Source organism: Pseudophryne corroboree, chromosome 8, assembly GCF_028390025.1.
Source record: "Pseudophryne corroboree isolate aPseCor3 chromosome 8, aPseCor3.hap2, whole genome shotgun sequence".
In the NCBI taxonomy this organism is placed as follows: domain Eukaryota; kingdom Metazoa; phylum Chordata; class Amphibia; order Anura; family Myobatrachidae; genus Pseudophryne; species Pseudophryne corroboree.
The window spans coordinates 477,643,913-477,665,516 of NC_086451.1; the positions used below are offsets into that span (position 1 = coordinate 477,643,913).

Here is a 21,604-nt window from a genome sequence, read left to right on the forward strand (position 1 = left end):
ACCTCTCTGCACCATCCTACTACTATGGTTACACCCTGACACCTCTCTGTACCATGCTACTACTATAGTTAAACACTGACACCTCCCTGCACCATGCTACTACTATAGTTACACACTGACACCTCCCCGCACCATGCTACTACTATAGTTACACACTGACACCTCCCGGTACCATGCTACTACTATGGTTACACCCTGACACCTCCCCGCACCATGCTACTACTATAGTTACACCCCGACACCTCCTCACACCATGCTACTACTATAGTTACACCCTGACACCTCTCTGTACCATGCTACTACTATAGTTACACACTGACACCTCCCTGCACCATGCTACTACTATAGTTACACCCTGACACCTCTCTGTACCATGCTACTACTATAGTTACACACTGACACCTCCCTGCACCATCCTACTACTATAGTTACACCCTGACACCTCTCTGTACCATGCTACTACTATAGTTACACACTGACACCTCCCTGCACCATGCTACTACTATAGTTACACCCTGACACCTCCCCGCACCATGCTACTACTATAGTTACACCCTGACACCTCCCTGAACCATGTTACTACTGTAGTTACACCCTGACACTTCCCCGCACCATTCTACTACTATAGTTACAGCCTGACACCTCCCCGCACCATGTTACTACTGTAGTTACACCCTGACACTTCCCCGCACCATCCTACTACTATAGTTACACCCTGACATCTCCCCGCACCATACTACTACTATAGTTACACCCCGACACCTTCTCACACCATGGTAGTACTATAGTTATACCCTGACACCTCCTCACACCATTTTAGTACTATAGTTACACCCTGACACCTCCCCGCACCATGCTACTACTATAGTTACACCCTGACACCTCTCTGCACCATGCTACTACTATAGTTACACCCTGACACCTCTCTGCACCACGCTACTACTATAGTTACACACTGACACTTCCCCGCACCATGCTACTACTATAGTTACACCCTGACACCTCCCCGCACCATGATACTACTATAGTTACACCCTGATACCTCCTTGCACCATGATACTACTATAGTTTCACCCTGACACCTCCCCGCACCATGCTACTACTATAGTTACACCCTGACACCTTCCTGTGCCATACTACTACTACTACAGTTGCACCCTGACACCTCCCCGCACAATGCTACTACTATAGTTACACCCTGACACCTCCCTGCACCATGCTACTACTATAGTTACACCCTGACACCTCCCCGCACCATGCTACTACTATAGTTACACCCCGACACCTGCTCACTCCATGTAAGTACTATAGTTACACCCTGACACCTCCCCGCACCATCCTACTACTATAGTTACACCCTGACACCTCTCTGTACCATGCTACTACTATAGTTACACACTGACACCTCCCTGCACCATGCTACTACTATAGTTACCCTGACACCTCCCCGCACCATGCTACTACTATAGTTACACCCTGACACCTCCCCGCACCATGCTACTACTATAGTTACACCCTGACACCTCCCTGCACCATGCTACTACTATAGTTACACCCTGACACCTCCCCGCACCATGCTACTACTATAGTTACACACTGACACCTCCCCGCACCATGCTACTACTATAGTTACACCCTGACACCTCCCCGCACCATGCTACTACTATAGTTACAGCCTGACATCTCCCCGCACCATGCTACTACTATAGTTACACCCTGACACCTCACCGCACCATGCTACTACTATAGTTACACCCTGACACCTCCCCGCACCATGCTACTACTATAGTTACACACTGACACCTCCCCGCACCATGCTACTACTATAGTTACACCCTGACACCTCCCCGCACCATCCTACTACTATAGTTACACCCTGACACCTCCCCGCACCATGCTATTACTATAGTTACAGCCAGACACCTCCCCGCACCATGCTACTACTATAGTTACACCCTGACACCTCCCCGCACCATGATACTACTATAGTTACACCCTGACACCTCCCCGCACCATGCTACTACTATAGTTACACACTGACACCTCCCCGCACCATGCTACTACTATAGTTACACACTGACACCTCCCCGTACCATGCTACTACTATGGTTACACCCTGACACCTCCCCGCACCATGCTACTACTATAGTTACACCCCGACACCTCCTCACACCATTCTACTACTATAGTTACACACTGACACCTCCCCGCACCATGCTACTACTGTAGTTACACACTGACACCTCCCCGCACTATGCTACTACTATAGTTACACCCCGACAACTCCTCACACCATGCTACTACTATAGTTACACACTGACACCTCCCCGCACAATGCTACTACTATGGGTACACCCTGACACCTGTTTGCACAATACTACTACTATAGTTACACCCTGACACCTCTCTGCACCATCCTACTACTATGGTTACACCCTGACACCTCTCTGTACCATGCTACTACTATAGTTAAACACTGACACCTCCCTGCACCATGCTACTACTATAGTTACACACTGACACCTCCCCGCACCATGCTACTACTATAGTTACACACTGACACCTCCCGGTACCATGCTACTACTATGGTTACACCCTGACACCTCCCCGCACCATGCTACTACTATAGTTACACCCCGACACCTCCTCACACCATGCTACTACTATAGTTACACCCTGACACCTCTCTGTACCATGCTACTACTATAGTTACACACTGACACCTCCCTGCACCATGCTACTACTATAGTTACACCCTGACACCTCTCTGTACCATGCTACTACTATAGTTACACACTGACACCTCCCTGCACCATCCTACTACTATAGTTACACCCTGACACCTCTCTGTACCATGCTACTACTATAGTTACACACTGACACCTCCCTGCACCATGCTACTACTATAGTTACACCCTGACACCTCCCCGCACCATGCTACTACTATAGTTACACCCTGACACCTCCCTGAACCATGTTACTACTGTAGTTACACCCTGACACTTCCCCGCACCATTCTACTACTATAGTTACAGCCTGACACCTCCCCGCACCATGTTACTACTGTAGTTACACCCTGACACTTCCCCGCACCATCCTACTACTATAGTTACACCCTGACATCTCCCCGCACCATACTACTACTATAGTTACACCCCGACACCTTCTCACACCATGGTAGTACTATAGTTATACCCTGACACCTCCTCACACCATTTTAGTACTATAGTTACACCTTGACACCTCCCCGCACCATGCTACTACTATAGTTACACCCTGACACCTCTCTGCACCATGCTACTACTATAGTTACACCCTGACACCTCTCTGCACCACGCTACTACTATAGTTACACACTGACACTTCCCCGCACCATGCTACTACTATAGTTACACCCTGACACCTCCCTGCACCATGATACTACTATAGTTACACCCTGATACCTCCTTGCACCATGATACTACTATAGTTTCACCCTGACACCTCCCCGCACCATGCTACTACTATAGTTACACCCTGACACCTTCCTGTGCCATACTACTACTACTACAGTTGCACCCTGACACCTCCCCGCACAATGCTACTACTATAGTTACACCCTGACACCTCCCTGCACCATGCTACTACTATAGTTACACCCTGACACCTCCCCGCACCATGCTACTACTATAGTTACACCCCGACACCTGCTCACTCCATGTAAGTACTATAGTTACACCCTGACACCTCCCCGCACCATGCTACTACTATAGTTACACACTGACACCTCCTCACACCATGCTACTACTATAGTTACACCCTGACACCTCCCGGACCATGCTACTACTATAGTTACAGCCTGACACCTCCCCGCACCATGATACTACTATAGTTACACCCCGACACCTCCCGGACCATGTTAGTACTATAGTTACAGCACATGATGGATGGTATAACTGCGCTGTACTCTGTATACTTGGTGGCTGCCTTGAATGTGTGGAAGGGAAACAGATTGCTGTTTGTATGTTGCGAGTGTGTAAGTTGTTAATGTGCGATTAATGCTTGTTTTTTCTTATATTTGATTAAAAATATCAACCTTACTAATTGAATTTAATACAATTTGTTCTGTTTAATAGATGAGGTACAGTAAGTGCGGCCAGACAGTCATACAGAAATGTATCATGAACATTATAAAAAGCTCTCCTCCATGCAACAATGGGGGTCATTCGTCTGCAACTTGTGACAAATGTCACTAAAAACTCCTTCCCTTGTGTTCACCTGTGCGGCCGAATGTGCAGGGACTGAGATGGCCACTGTTAGCGTCCGTGCATGCTGTAATAATGATTAGCGCGTTCTTCTTATATGCCATCATCGGTGGCACCATGGAAACTTGCGCAGCCCTATGACAGCTGCAGTGCCTTACCATGGAGTCCTGTGCCTGCGGCTGTGCGTCTGGAAACGCAGCCGCACTCACCAGCAGTCCCATAACACACACACAGCCACCACCCAGTCACTGCCAAGGAACGCCAATTTATTTTCCGCCACACTTCTGGTACCAGCTGGTCTGATGGCAGCAGCAGCTTTGTGCATACACTAGGGATGGTCATCGACCATTGATGATTCAAAATCATTGATGGTTTATGGCCGATGTAGAATACTTTAACCATCGATGGTGGAGAACCACATGGTTCCCTGCCATCGATGGTAAATGCCAACCAGATAATTTTTTTTCTTCCCCTAACAATGTGTCGCGGCACGGAGCCTAGCTCCGCCCCTGACACCCATGAAGCTCCTCCCACAGTCATTGATTGGCCCACAGTACTCTTCATAGAAAAGTAAGGATAACCACCAATGGGTGAAACCATCGATGGATCCCTAGCAGATAGTTTTATACCATTGATGGTTGTCCTCAATGGTACCATCGATGGGAACCATCGATGGATAACCCATCGATGGCCATCCCTAGCGTACACTCGGTAACGTGTGCGTCGTAGGAGAGATCAGGATTCTTCACCCATGCGCAGTTACAAAAATAATCGATCAAGTACGTGTACAACGGCGCTGGGTTCAGATTGCGTGCGACTCAATGTATCTCATGTAAAAACAATTTACAAAACACAGCATAAATATACATTGTGCTGGCAAACGTGTACAGCCTTTCCTGACAGCACCTGTGTTAGCTCTTTGAGGAAACAAGAGACTGAGCTTCCAATATTCCAAATGTGTGCGGCGTGGCTTGTTTATATGAGGAACCAGAAGCTTAGCTTGAGCATTCGATTGCACTGCTGTTACAAAAGAAATTAAATTAATATGTAAAAGTCCTATCCTATATAATAAAAGGCTATCGCTGCAACTCACTTCTATGGGGGGAATTTAAGTGTTTTGAACGCTGTTGGCCACTAGATGACGCCCAACGGAGCAATTCAAGTGTTACTCCATTCGGTCCTGCACAGCTGTAGTCACCAACATTACTGTAATGCTTTGATGGGTTGGTAACTAGTACAGACTCGGAAAAAAAAGTGGTGGTCAGTTTAGTTAATGCTATCCTGTGAATGCTAACAGAATAAAGTCTCACAGCGGTTTGTGATGAGTAACATAACATGGGGATACCGTCGCTGGAGAGTGGCAGCAATACTGAATGCTGATGATAATCTAGAGGAAGAAATGGGTTAAAAAAGCCATATTGCGCTTCACTCTTTGAAACAAAATTTGTCTGCAAGAGAGACGCATTTCGCCATGTACTGTAGATGAAACACTGGCCTCTTTTATCAATTACCCATTCAACAAAGGGGAAATCTGAGACATTCTTTCTCTGTTACATTTTCTTGAGATGAAAATGCTCCTGAATTACATTATTAATATTCCACCTGTTCATTATGTGCGGAGCGAGTGCTTGCCGTGAGATCCCAGACTAATTATAATCGCCCCTTACACTTGTTATTCTGTAGAAATACAAGAGCTTTAAGAGTTTCACCTGAAAGGACCATTAACATTGATGTCTACAGGATTCTGCTTTCTCTAGTGCTGGGATTTGGGGTCTGTTCCTCCAATGATTTTCTTGGCCTCTTTTTTTAACACTTCATCTTCTAGCGATATTTGGGAAGTGCAAATTGTTTTTTACATCAAAGAGTCTGAGGCCTTTGCACCGTGCCATGAAAGGAGCTATTTTCGGTTGACTGAGGTGACATTTATATATATATAATTCATTGTAACAAAGGGTAAGGTGGCGGCTGCAACAGAAGCTCCTAAGTGACATTTTATTGATTGTCTTTGTCTGTCTGTCACATTGAATGAAGGTGACACTGGTGGGAGAAATTATTCTGGCTGGGAATCAATGCTCGGACCGCAGTAAGCACATTTTCCTGAGTTCTTCCTTTGTCTTTTATGGACTAGTATAGACCTTGTCCTTAACAATACATTGTAGAAACAATAAAGCCTAAATGCATTATTCAGAATCATAAGGGTAATGTTACTGGTTGTAGAATAGTTCCTGCTAGGAAGGAACAAATCATCCAACAATTCACTATACTAAGGCAAAAGTTCCACTTGGACACTTTGGGGGTCATTCCGAGTTGTTCGCTCGTTATTTTTTTCTCGCAACGGAGCGATTAGTCGCTAATGCGCATGCGCAATGTCCGCAGTGCGACTGCACCAAGTAAATTTGCTATGCAGTTAGGTTTTTTACTCACGGCATTACGAGGTTTTTTCTTCGTTCTGGTGATCGTAATGTGATTGACAGGAAGTGGGTGTTTCTGGGCGGAAACTGGCCGTGTTATGGGTGTGTGCGAAAAAACGCTAACGTTTCTGGGAAAAACGCGGGAGTGGCTGGAGAAACGGAGGAGTGTCTGGGCGAACGCTGGGTGTGTTTGTGACGTCAAATAAGGAACGACAAGCACTGAACTGATCGCAGATGCCGAGTAAGTCTGGAGCTACTCAGAAACTGCTAAGAAGTGTCTATTCGCAATTCTGCTAATCTTTCGTTCGCAATTTTGATAAGCTAAGATTCACTCCCAGTAGGCGACGGCTTAGCGTGTGCACTGCTGCTAAAAGCAGCTTGTGAGCGAACAACTCGGAATGACCCCCTTTGTTTCTTTGGTTTAAACCATTTTCATTGAAAAAGATGTCTAAATAGAATTAAAAACGAATTTTACGCTATAATTATTGGGCGTTCTTGTTTTTAACGTGGTATTAGTTTAGTGAGTTAAAGGGCTGAATACCTTTTCCAACCACAGTGTAATGTTATTCTATAGATGTTACACACATACCTTTTCCAACCACAGTGTAATGTTATTCTATAGATGTTACACACATACTCGTATGTTGAATCAGGAAACTTTTGATAATGGTGATATGAAATATGGGTAGCTTGCATGCTGGGTGCAATAAGGGGAGATTTGGGATGGTCATCATTAAGTGTTAAATTTAAGGGGATGCAGTTAGAATCCCGACCGTCGGGATCCTGGCGCAGGAGATACCAGCAACGCAATCCCGAAACATGACGGAATGCCGACACTGGAATCCCGAAATGGGCCAGGAAACTGACACCGAATTCCCAACCATCGGGATCACGATCGTCCAGACAGCGTTGCGGGTTAGTACTATTCCAAGGATAGGGGGGTTAGATTTAGGCGACCCCTGGGGGACTTAGTGGTAGGGTGTGTGTGGGGGGGGTTAGGTTTACAGTGCGGGAGGTAGTGTTAGGGTTAGGCACCACCGGGGAGGGATTGTGGTTAGGCTGCGGGGGTGAGGGGAGACAATTAGGTTTAGGGGGGGTGTAGATTTATGTGCTACCCGGGAGGGGGTTAGGATTAGGCTGCGGGGGAGAAGGGTTAGGCACCTAAAAGGAAGGGTTAGGGAAGGGTAGAGGGAGGATTAGACTACTTACCACCCATTGTCGGGATTTAAACATTTGGGATGCCACTGTCGGTTTTCTGACCTCCGTTATCCCAACAGCCGGCATTTCATAACCGTTCCCATTTGAGAATTCTTGCTCAGGTTAATTATACACACTGAGGGCGGTATTCAAATAATATATCGCGCCCAATCACCTTTCTAAAGTGATCCCCGTTATCGCACATATCGCGCCCATAGTAATCAGGTTTAGCTGCGTAAAGGGTTGGGCGCCCTCGCTACCCCGGGGGGTAGCGAGCTGAAATGATTATACCACGCCCGTCAGCAGAAACAGACCAGGAGTGAAAGGGGGTGAAAAGAATTGAATACCGCCCTTGTGAAACTCTCAGACTTGCAGTGCTTTTACTGTGTCTACTTTACACGCTTATAGTTGTATAGTGTTCACAGTATATTGTTTTGCCATGCAAATCATTCTTTTATTTTCTCTTTACTTGGCACATTACTGTTGGGTGTGTCCATCAGATGAAGAAAAGCCCTATCTGCCCCTTAAATGTGTGATTTTTCCATAGATATGCTTTGTTTCAGAAGAGGGTTGGGGTAACAACGGCCGAAGCTCCCATCGAAGAGAACAGAATTTTAGGCTTCCAGTTCCACCCACTGAGCGCCTGTGAGATGACTGGCTGGGTCTTGCATGTGGAGATCTCCTGTGATTGGCTCAGGGAAGCGGTCAGTTAATTCTCATCACTCATAGCCCCACCCAGTACAACTGAGTATCATTACCGTGGCAGAATTCTATTGTTACATCATATTATTCTACAAATAAATGCTACTGCCATGTGTAATAGCGCCAATATCACTGGTGCTCTTTGGACCTTGCTTACATGCTGTTATTAGATCCAGGCAACACTTTTTAAACTTGGCAAAGGACCACAAACACCATATTCTATAATTGCAGGAAATGATATGATCCATGTTGCATGATAGGACAGATATCAGATGAGTTATTAGACTGAAAGGATTCTACACGGTTCTAGGCTTGGACTGGCCCACAGGGGTACAGGAGAAACCACCGGTGGGCCCCACTGCCTGGGTGCCCACCTCCTGCTCTAAGGATCAGGTTCCAGACTGTGCACTTGAATTATACATGATACATATGTTACCTTATACTGGACTATGGTGTATTCTCTCTCTACTGTGCATTGCTGTTATTACTCTGTTATTACTCTGGTACATTATCATGCATGCAGCAGCTGAATCTACTGTATATATTTATGAAGGGGCCCAGACACTGCACTCTCTAATGGTTAGTCAAACCAATGAGGTGACAGACCCCACCCCCTGACTGGCCACACCCCCAACATGGGCCCCTACCACTGCATTCCCCCGGTGGGCCCTACATGCCCCAGTCCGACACTGTACGGTTACAATGATAGTTGAGCTTCCCGCGCATTCAGCAAAACCGCACATTGGAGAATAAAAGCATATATTATAAAATACCTTTCTATAAAGTGTAAAGTACCTTTTGAAGAGTCCATTCCACCCACAGCATAAAGAGCCCCGACGGTGGATTTTCTGGGTTTAGTCCTTGGACTCTGCATCATGGACCTTCGCTCTGGTAACAGATGATACTTCATGGCCTCCATCAGGAACTTCTGACAGTCCAGGTCGTTGCCGAACATCGGACTATTTTCCAGATCTGCAAGTAACTGAAGCGCACCTTTAGTCAGATACACAACGATACAACAGCTCTGCCACAACGAGTGAAGTTAATGTCTGCTCCACTCGCTCACAAAGATTCTATACGTTTGCATTAAATAAATACTGAAGAAAATGTTTTTCTAGCGATCCAAATATTTTTAATTTCATTATTAACTTAGTACAATCGTTTACTCTCTCCATACATGGTGTCTCATTCATATTGTGTGTATGATGACTGTGAGTAAATGTGTGTATGTGTGTGTGTACATGTGTACAGGATGTGTGAACCATACTTGCCTACTCTCCCAGAATGGCCGGGAGGTTCCCGAAAATCGGGTGACCCTCCCAGCCCCCCGGAAGAGCAGGCAAGTCTCCCAATTTCGGGGGTCCCCCCCTGCCCATCCGCCCGCTTAGAGAGTAAAGTGGGCGGTCCGGGCAGGCGATGACGCGATTCTTGTTGAATCGCGTCATCATAGCCACGCCCCCTGCTGGACAATACCGGTAATAGCGGCATTACACAGCGGGGGGCAAGGCTTACATGACACGTCCCGCCGCCACGCCCCCGTTCTGCCTCTGTCACGCCCCCGCCATGCCTCTGGCCCGCCCCCCTCTGCACTGCTCGTCGGAGCCCGCCCCCTTGCTGAGCCGACCTGGCTGCTCTCTCCCGGAGAGAGCAGCCAAAAAGTCGGCAAGTATGGTGTGAACTCCACACTGTGCTGACGACCAGAAACTTTCAGAGTGATACAAGAAAGAGGCGATCCACCCAAATGCAGCTTTTAAGAATCATCCACTACCAGGCTGTGAGCGAAAGGGACAATGGGGGTCATTCCAACCCGATCGCACGCTGCACTTCTTCGCAGCTGTGCGATCGGGTAAGAACTGCGCATGTGCGGCGACTGCATTGCGCAGGTGCATTGTTGCCGCAGCGACACTGCGTACGAAGAAAGCGGCCACAGCGGCGACCGCAAGAAGATTGACAGGAGGAAGGCGTTCCAGGGTGTCAACTGACCGTTTTCCGGCCGTGGTTCGGCGAACGCAGGCTTGTCCAGGCGCTTGGAGGGCGGATGTCTGACGTCAATTCCGGGACCTGCATCGCTGAAATCATCGCACCAGGTAAGTATGTCTAGGGCTAGTCTTGTTTTACACAAAACTTTTTTAGCATAGCAGCGCTGCACAAGCGATCGCAGTCTTGCTATGCTAAAATACACTCCCCTCATAGGCGGCGTCTAGTTGATCACACGAGCAGCAAAAAGTTGCTACGTGCGATCAACTCGGAATGACCCCCAGTGACCTAAAAGCCGCAGGAAGAGCCTTGGGGTGCATCCAGTTAGGTGCGAGTTGCAGGAGGCAAGTTGCAAATTGCCCTTTTCTCTGCAAATTTGTAAATTAATTTTGCAATCTAATTAGAAACTTGCATTGAACTAGGCTGAGTCGTCAGGATTTTTTCTGGTTGCGCCACACTGAAGGTGACAGACAGTAGGGAAAATCCTTATTTTAAGGTTAAAATGTCAGGACACTGTGCAGAACCTCTTGGACCTCACCCCCGATCACTAATTAGGCAATTGGAAGTTTCCAGTTATCTGAATTTATCGAATAATTCTTGTCATATTTTGAGGTTTAAAAAAAATTGTCTCAGATTGCCCCAAAATCAACTTTCTCATTTCATTATGCACCCCCAAATTTTATGTAATTCATTTTTTGAAAAATAATTGCTTTTAATAATTTAAAAAAATATTTTTTAAAGTCACTTCAAAGCACCCCAGAAACCTCTTTTTTCCTACTTTTTTTTTTTGCATTTGTCTTTTTTTTTTCCATATGAGATTAAACGAAAAAGTTGCTTTTTATAATTTTATTACTTTTTGGAGGGGTTTTAAAGGCACAAATCAGCCACTTGACCCGGTTTGAAAACCTCCAGTACTTTCTTTATGCCCACTAACAAACTTCTGTACGATTCTGCAAACTAAATTGTTGCTATTTTTGGGAAGGTCACCCCACTTTTTCATGCACTTCTCTCAAATCTCATTTGGCTGACAATTTGCAAACCCCCACTTGCGTGTACCGTGAATAGGCATTTTTAATTGGATTGGAGAATTCTCGGGAGCGCGCATTTGTGCAAATGCCGGCGAGAACAACTCGCAACTCACGCCTAATAGGGTTGATCCCTTGCACTAAGCTGATAACCTTGTTTTGTAAATCATTGCAAGTTACTTTTTTATTTTTCCTTTACACAAATCTGTGCACAACTACTGTCTTCCCATGTGATCCTGTGACTGACTCCGCCTTATATCATAGTAACAGCTTCGTGCGTGAATCCGGAAGGAAGCCAGATACACAGACGCCAGTCATGTCAGACGCACTGTAGATCTGCAGGTCGTTGTTAGTGAATGTGCATCCTGTGTTTTCTGTCACTCACTGCAGTCATTAGATGTTTATTACTTTTAGTCAAGCCTTGGAGTAGCAGAAATTGGCTGATCACTGACTCCGAGGTCTTAAAAGTAAAACAGGAGAGGTCAAGACAGACCCCGTGTGTTCTACTGAGCACGATCTCAGTTACAGATGGAGCCATCTTCATTTTTGCCTTTAATAGGACTAACTGAGACTGGCCAGTCGGACTTAATCCCCTGCTGTAATGACTTAATCCTCTGCTGTATTGTTCTCTCTGTATTGTATTGCAGCTGGGAACAATAGATGAAGGGCATATGCTAATAAACATGGTGCGCTTAGGTGCAGCAGAAAAGCCAAGATAAATGTGTCTCCATCTGTACGTTAACCCCTCTGAGGAATGTTACGCATGCAGTAGGACACGACTAGTGACAAATATGAAGAGTACTCACGCACACCACCTGCACTCGCAGAGCTGACTCCACTTATCCCATCACAACTATATGTTAACCTACCGTACCGCTGATGTTACCGGTGGGATGCATTTCCCACTCAATAATCCCCGATTATTTTTATTTCGCCTAAATGATCCGATAACTCATTAAGCAGCTCATTAAGCTATCTCATCTGTCACGACCACCCAATTTATATCAGCCGGGTCAGTGATGCAGCAGTTTCTAAACCCGGGGTTTCAATACTTGTAACGATAAAAAACATTGATTGTTGATCATTCAGTTTTCTATTCTAAACTCCAATGTAGTAAGGACGCCCGGCGGCAGTGCGGGGAGCTTCTCCAACTCGGACTGTTTTTTTAAAGTGCATGATTGCCCCTTTAAAACACGTCTGAGTTTGGCTAATATCCCGCGTGGTCGCCGAACTCGGACGTCATTACATGCGGCCCGTGGTTTCTCTGCAATTTTGTGGTGGAATTGCATTGAATAAATCTATGGGATGCAATCCTGGGCTTCGGATAAACCATAGCAAAGCCACTAGGATTTGAAGATTGACCCCTATCTTTGTAAATTAGATAATAATTGTTTTTTTGGAGGGGGAGGTTAATTTCTTAGTGGTTAAAACTAAGTTAGTATGCACAACTTCATAAGGTTTCTTTAAATATGCTCTGCAAATTTGAGTTAATAGATCTACTGTAGCTGCGTACTTATCTGTACAGAGTTCAGCTTCTAGGGACGCCTGGAATTTCAGTCCAGATAATATTTGGAAATATTAATTCTGAAAGCCTACAATCATCTCAAAATCTCCCCTTTCCGGCCCATATGCCACAGAATGATTACACCTGATGACCCTGAAAGTCCCTTGTGCTACAGTAAGTGGCAATAAGTGACACCTTACCTGCGGCGGGAGGAGAGGTAGCCGTATGTAAGAGAGAAGCATCCCCAGATCCCTCTGCCGTGATTGCACATCATGCTTCACCCATTGCATTAGTGCCTGGAAAATAGTTTCTTCGTCTGGGACGTTAATGTCATCGCTAGACAGCAGCTTTGCAATTTCATTTGCGGGCAGGAGAAGAAATTCTTGATTGCGGATAACTTCAATAAAATGTTCCTGGGAGGAAAAGAACTTGTATCAGCCACAAAATAAGAGTTTTCACTGCTTCATATTATTATGTTCACTTACGCCACAATGGCGGTGTATCAATGGCGGACCACTCACATGTTAGCACCATCAAATAAAAATAAACTGAAAAAACAATGGGGACTGAGAAAAGAACATTGACCTTCCACCCTTGCACATAAATAAAGCGTAAAAATTAATGTATATTTTAGAATTTAAACACTCCTGCTATTTGCACAGTAAGCGCCTTCACTCACAACAGAAAGCTGGTTAATTATGCAAATCTTTATAGTTATCCCGATTGGTGGGAAATCTCTAGTGAGTGGTTCTCAAACTCGGTCACCAGTACCCCACACAGAACAGTAAACTTTCGTTATACAGTAACATTTCAGTGTACAATAATTTTATTTTTTTCTTTAATGTTTTCAAAACACAATAGTAAAATACAATTTTTTCTTACAGTTTAACTATGTCATAAGGACGCACAGATATAACGGGTCAACCTCAAAAGCAGACGCAATACCCTCGCTATTTTTTTACTGTCCTAAATTCAGCTATTACAATTAATTCTTTCTAAATACAGTACTCTGAAAGTTTACGGTACCACTTTCGGGATACAGTAAACTTTTGGGAAACAGTAAAAGGTTTGTTGGCCAAAAACATCTAAAAACAATTTTCAGTCAAATTTCATACATTGTTTTCAATAATGTTGTTTCCTACTAACAAATTTGGCGGGATGTAATGGAGTCCCAATTTTTTTTATAGGGGCAATCACTTACAAAGTAAAACCATGCCTTGTAAACGATTGCCTCTTAAAAAAAATGTCCAAGATCGCATGGCATCCCGCGTGTCCGGTGATCTTGGACTCCATTACATCCCACCAATAGTATTCATTCTAAAGCAAATGTGACAGATGGTACAACAAAATGAAAAAAGTAGCAAAAAATTATCATAAATTCAAAGCTTTCTTCGCAATTATCCGCTCTCTAATTCCGGACATGTCAAGATTACGAATCGTTCAAAGTGCCAAAGCTAAGTTTAACTTATTAAAAATAAAAAAAGTTTGTGCATTTACAAATGAACACACAATATATATATATTTTTTTTTTTGCTTGATTTCAAGCAACGGGGTTGACTAGTTTAGACAGTCACTGAAAAATATGTATATAAATATAATTAGTACTCCTTTTCTATTGAAAAAGTTAACCAATTTCTCGGGGAAAAAAGACTCGATACTCACTTAGGGGAGATGTATCAATCCTTGGAGAGAGATGAGAAGTTGCCCATAGCAACCAATAATCTTCTGTCATTTAGAGACTGCATCAGTTAATGATAGCTAAAAGCATTTTTTTTTTTGCCTTGATAAAGCATAAACAGCGAAACGCACGTTGGCTTGACAACTGTAGATGGCACTGTCCTCCATATTTAACGATTGTTATGCATGTTTAATAATGTTGGCAAATGAAGTAGACCCCGAGGGTTTCAAACACATGTACCCGTGCGATCACTAACACTGGTGATGGTCAGCGATTATTGAGAAATGCTATAAACCATGAATACACTAGACAATTCCTAGATAGCTGTCCAGCTGTAGTGAAACGATACTATACTAACATGTAATAGTATAATTAGGAGAGAGTTTTGTATTTCTCTATTTATAATTTCCTACTATACAGATCTAATACCCAATACAATCAACCCTGTAATTATATAAGGATCACTGAAGTGTCGCTAGTTGTATTGAATGCGAGCTACTGTATATACAGTATATGAATTGTATATGATGATTACAATGTGTATGTAAATGAAAATAATTATATGGAACATTATTTTTCCACAATAAAACATATATTACAGAGAATATTCTGGCAGACACTCAGTGTACAGTATATTTTTATCACATTTCTATACTTTTCCTTCACTTTTCTATATCTGCATTTTATCTCGCTGGTTTTAACAATTGTGTCAATTTTAAAAGAATATATAAAAGGTTATATTGTATAATTTATGTGCATCATATAGGACATCATTCCCCCCCCCCTTTTTTAAAAATATCTGATTTGATCCCACATGGGATCCGCAGCGCCCAATTACAGAGTAAACAAATAAGCAAAACATGAAGTGACTTACAATTCAATACAATATAGGACAAGTACAGGGTATATAAACATAGCTGCGTCAGTAAACAGCGCTGAAATAAGGATCAGGGTGGCAGAAAACCGGTGGAGTTGGTGCCATCAAAGGGAGTATTGAAAAGAAGATAGGTTAAGTAAGAGACCTAAAAGGCACATGAGGGAATTGGACCCTGCTTGTGAAAGCTTACATTCTAAAGGGGAGAGGCACACAGACAGGGGTGACACAGATGGGGTAGAAAGTGAGCTTGGGCCAGAGAAGGCTTAGGATGAGAGATGGCTGGGTTTGGGGAAGTAGTGGGTCTTGAGAGCCAGTTTTGTAGAGAGGTGGAGAGTCTGAGTGGGAGAGGTAGAGAATTCCAGAGAAAGGGAGCAGCACGTGAGAAATCTTGGAGGTAGGAGTGGGAGGAAGTAATCAGAAGACAGGAGAGTCGGCGTGCATTAGCAGAGCGAAGAGGACAGGTGGGAGAGTAAAGGGAGATATGGTCAGCGATGTAGATGGGAGAAGAGTGGGTGAAAGCTTTGTAAGTGAGTGTGAGAAGCTTGAATTGGATTTTGAAGGGGCAGGGGAGCCAGTGAAGGGCTTGTAGGAGAGGGGAGGTGGATATAGTAAGTTTGATGAGGAAGATGATCCAGGCAGCAGCATTGAGGATAGATTGGAGTGAAGAGAGGCGTATGTCAGGGAGGCCAGTCAGGAGGAGATTACAGTAATCCAGTTTGGAGATGTCCAGTGAATGGCTAAAAGTTTTAGTGGCGTCCTCGGTCAAAAAAGGCCTGATCCTGGAAACAGTGGTGCGGAGAGAGGGGGGGAGAGGGTACAAATTACCCGGGCCCAGGTCTGATGGAGGGGCCCAGTGAGAACCCAGTGGGGGCCTCAAGCTTTCTCCTCCTTAATTGGCAGCAGCAGCTACAGCTCTTCTCCTAAGCCCAGTACACTCTGCTGACTGCTGGGTGCCCTTAGTGGGACGACAGGTAGTATAAGCAGAAATACTGTGAGACTCTCAGGACTTACTAATGTAACAATATATTCTGGTGATGACCACTAATGTGCAAGTCAACAGTTCAGTTTATTTACCTTTAATCATAGTATGTCCTGAAAGTTCTGTGGTATTTCTGCATATACTTTATGTTTGTGTATTTATATATGTGTGTGTGAGTGTGTTTGTGTGTGTGTGTGTGTGTGTGTGTATACAGTGATTGCACTTACACGCTATAGCGCATCCTTTATCCCAAAATTACAATGGAGGATCCACTTTCATAAAATGATGGTGTTCCAGGGAATGCGCTCTGCAACCAATGCAGCTTTTATGTGACTGTCCCACCATCCTAAGAGTGAACACTTTTGTCCCAACTGCTGGGAGGTACAGTCATGCTCCTGTAAGTGGGTACTTCTCGTGTGCTATACATTCCCCCAAAGTGGTGCAGCCATGCAACTAACAGGGTGTGGCCACACGCCCTGCAGGGGGGCCCCGGGAAGTTACTGTACCGGGGCCCAGGATTTTTTTTGGCAGCCCTGCCTGGAAATATTTTTGAGATGAAAATGATTGTGAGAGGTGCTGAATGAGTGGGAGGAGTTAAGGATTACTCCAAGACAGCGCACTTGGGGGCTAGAGGAGACAGTAGTGCCATCAATAGATAATGAGATTGTGGGAGGTGAGGTTATGCGGGAGGGAGGGAAGATGATCAGCTCAGTCTAAAGGGCCTCATACACTTATCTGACATGACGGTCCGTCATTTCGTATAAGATTTCGTCCAGCCTCCCGGCAGCCTCCCCGCTGGTAAGATAGTATTAGATATATCGTATGCAGGTTTATTTGCATATGATGTATCTTTTACTATGCTATCTATTTACTGCGGAATCCGACATATCACGAGTGCAGCACTCGTGATATGTCGGCTCTAGGGGGATCCAATCCGATGCCCACGGGAACGCGCATCGGATCAGGGGTAAAGCATCCCGAAAATGCCTGATTTCACCCAATATATCGGACCGAATGCCCGAATTGGGCTGAAATCGGGCCTAATCGGCCTAGTATATGGGGCCCTTTAGACATGTTAAGATTAAGAAAGCGCTGGGACATCCAGGAGGAGATAGCAGAGAGACAGCTGGAGATACGAGTGAGGAGAGCAGGGGAGAGGTCCGGAGAGGAAAGATAGATTTCAGTATCATCAGCATAGAGAGGATATTGTAACGTAAGTCAAAAGAGCTAATGAGTTCTCCTAAATAGGACGTAGAGAGAGAGAAAAGGAGAGGAGCTTTTCCATCTCTCAAAGGTTTGATACATCTCTCCTCCAGGGAGTGATACATTTGTAGCAGCTTTCATGTCCTGGAGAAGGTTTCAGAGGTGTCTTTTATTCATTTGTGAAATATCGACCCTGATTTGTTTCTGTGTCTGGAACCAGTTATGAGAATATAACATTGAACCAAGACAGAGAGTTGCTGTAACTACTGTATGTGCCAGTGAGAACCATCAGAGGACACACTGAATACAATGCACATCAGACAATGACAGAGCTCCAGTAACATTCCTATAGAATTGTAGGTGGGGGTTTAACTACAAATAGAGAGAAGACGGCGAGCACACGATGTTCTCCTTAGAGTGGCAGAAAAGCATTTTTATTTCCAGTACAATATCCGGGGACACAGGAGAGAAGCACGTGAAGTGCAGGCGAGTGGGAACACATGCAGCCGCTCATTGCAACATGTCAGTGTCACATTGTAAATACAATTCTGGTGCTTTCACAAATGTTGTCTATAATCAGTACAGCGTAGGTAAGAACGATCCTGGGAAGTACAGCGGGAGACACACGGTTGCACAGTCAGTGACATTTATGAATAACTAAAATCTTTGCAGACAAAACAGGACCTTCCTTATGAGGATAATTATTGCTTCATCTGATGTCATATAATTAACAAAGGAATCTAAAACTGTAGTGTCAGTCTGCCTCTATTATTCTGTACAGCGCTGAATAATGTCACTGTCACTTCCTTCTCATCGCCGCCATCCAAAGCCAAGACGCCAGTCAGCTCATCTGTGACAAACTGCATGACAGATGCCTAATGTCATGTACTGTAGATGATACATACGTGTGTGCCCTGACACATCACACACTGCCGCAACAAAGCCATTCATCACCGTCACTGTCAAGTGCCGTATAAGTGTCTCATTTACATTCTGCAGCAGTTACATAGCTGTAGGGTCCAACTTGTGGTTTAGGTTTAGTGCCTGATGTCAGTAAGTGCTGGAGCATATTAAATAGAGAGGAACAATTGCAATGTCTTTACATAAATAGTCTTTAAGATGGTCATTAGCTCATTATTATTAGAGATGAGCGATGACGGTTTTGCAGGCCAAGGTGGTCATTCAGACCTGATCGCTCTCTAGCTACTTTTTGCAGCGCTGCGATCAGATAGTCGCCGCCTATAGGGGAGTGTATTTTTGCTTTGCAAGTGTGCGATCGCATGTGCAGCCGGGCGGTACAAAAATAGTTTGCACAGTTTCTGAGTTGCCCAGAACTTTCTCAGCCGCTGCGATCACTTCAGCCTGTCCGGGCCCGGAATTGACGTCAGACACCCGCCCTGCAAATGCTTGGGAACGCCTGCGTTTTTCCAAACACTCACAGAAAACGGTCACTTGCCACCCACAAACGCCTTCTTCCTGTCAATCTCCTTGCAATCGGCTGTGCGAATGGATTCTTCGTTAAACCCATCGCTCAGCAACAATCCGGTTTGTACCCATGCAACATGCGTGCGCATTGCGGTGCATACGCATGCGCAGTTCTGACCTGATTGCAGCACTGCAAAAAAAGCTAGCGTGTGATCAGGTCCGAGTTAGGCCCCAAATCTTCAGGATTTCGTGACTCCAAATCAGTTCCCAGCTCAGGTCTTCCCACCAAGTTTGGATCTCGGATCTCAAAAACAGATTTTGCATGTGTTGGGTTGCATGGAAGTCCTTCGTTGGTGATTTTAGGAGCCTTGTCATACAGGGCAGTGTATGGAGAGAGGATGGGCTGTATCCAATGCTGCCATACTACATCATACTAGCACCCACATTACATAAATTTAGCTGTTTTTATCAATTTTTTAAGAAATATAGATCCAAAAGCAAAACACTTGGGGGGGTTATTTGACAAAACCAAAACATGAAGATTTAGAACCAAAACCAAAATATTGCGGTCTACACGCAACTCTAATTATAATTATAACTTAAGTACAGGGTTAGAAGAAAAAAAAATGCTTTAAAGGTTAACAAACAAAAGATATGGTAAATGCTATTCAAAATTGTAATGCAAAATGTAAAAGTGCATGGAATACAGTGTACAGTATTTTCAATTGGTTTTGAATGCTATATGGTCATTTCTTGGTGTACAGCAGGCTTCAGTTCATTAATGGTGCTTGGTGGATGTGTCCAGACCTCAGCGGTCTGATGTTGGCTGTGTAGAGGCCTCGCATGATGTTGGCTGTGTAGAGGCCTCACCTGATGTTGGCTGTGTAGAGGCCTCGCATGATGTTGGCTGTGTAGAGGCCTCGCATGATGTTGTCTGTGTAGAGGCCTCACATGATGTTGGCTGTGTAGAGGCCTCGCATGATGTTGTCTGTGTAGAGGCCTCACATGATGTTGGCTGTGTAGAGGCCTCGCATGATGCTGTCTGTGTAGAGGCCTCACATGATGTTGGCTGTGTAGAGGCCTCGCATGATGTTGGCTGTGTAGAGGCCTCACATGATGTTGGCTGTGTAGAGGCCTCACCTGATGTTGGCTGTGTAGAGGCCTCACCTGATGTTGGCTGTGTAGAGGCCTCACATGTTGTCTGTGTAGAGGCCTCACATGATGTTGGCTGTGTAGAGGCCTTGCATGATGTTGGCTGTGTAGAGGCCTCACCTGATGTTGGCTGTGTAGAGGCCTCGCATGATGTTGGCTGTTTAGAGGCCTCACCTGATGTTGGCTGTGTAGAGGCCTCACCTGATGTTGGCTGTGTAGAGGCCTCGCATGATGTTGTCTGTGTAGAGGCCTCACATGATGTTGGCTGTGTAGAGGCCTCACATGATGTTGGCTGTGTAAAGGCCTCACATGATGTTGGCTATGTAGAGGCCTCACATGATGTTGGCTGTGTAAAGGCCTCACATGATGTTGGCTGTGTAGAGGCCTCACCTGATGTTGGCTGTGTAGAGGCCTCACCTGATGTTGGCTGTTTAGATGCCTCACCTGATGTTGGCTGTGTAGAGGCCTCACCTGATGTTGGCTGTGTAGAGGCCTCGCATGATGTTGGCTGTGTAGAGGCCTCACATGATGTTGGCTGTGTAGAGGCCTCGCATGATGTTGGCTGTGTAGAGGCCTCACATGATGTTGGCTGTGTAGAGGCCTCGCATGATGTTGGCTGTGTAGAGACCTCACATGATGTTGGCTGTGTAGAGGCCTCACATGATGTTGGCTGTGTAGAGGCCTCACATGATGTTGGCTCTGTAGAGGCCTCGCCTGATGTTGGCTGTGTAGAGGCCTCACATGATGTTGGCTGTGTAGAGGCCTCACATGAAGCTGATGAGGATTGTCTTCCGCCAGTAATGAAAAGTCTGCTTGTTAACTTAGCCAGACACATAACACTGAGCTTCATCAGGCCGGGAACGAGCCGCCGAGTGATGTGCAACTTTAGAAATTGACTACCAATGTGTAACACGAATGAGGGCCGTCATCTGGCTGATATCATATTCAAAACCAATTGAAAATAAACGGTATTCCATGCACTTTTACATTATGTACTAAAATATTGCATAGTATTTACCAGGCCTTTTCTGTTACCCTATAAAATCTGGGAGGTTTCCTTGCCTTACCCTGTACTTAAACTGACATGAAAATATACATAGGGGTTATTCCCACTGTTTTCTGTTGAGTTGCAAATTACAATATGCATAGCCAGATTAAGGGGGTGGGGATGCAGGGCATACTGTACCCCAGGCCCCACTCTGTCAAGGTGCCCCCCAGCCAGAGCACACT

The 21,604-nt window shown here is 45.0% G+C and overlaps 1 protein-coding gene across 1 annotated transcript in view; it reads right to left on the reverse strand.

Annotated features, from left to right (window-relative positions):
* Positions 1–21,604, reverse strand: part of KLHL4 (kelch like family member 4) — a 299,589-nt gene that overhangs the window by 44,324 nt on the left and 233,661 nt on the right. Inside the window, exons 5-6 of the mRNA XM_063938383.1 lie at positions 13,261–13,473; positions 9,350–9,536 (exon numbers count right to left, since the gene is read on the reverse strand). Of these exons, the coding sequence (XP_063794453.1) occupies positions 9,350–9,536; positions 13,261–13,473 (400 nt within the window). The remainder of the gene's footprint in view (positions 1–9,349; positions 9,537–13,260; positions 13,474–21,604) is intronic.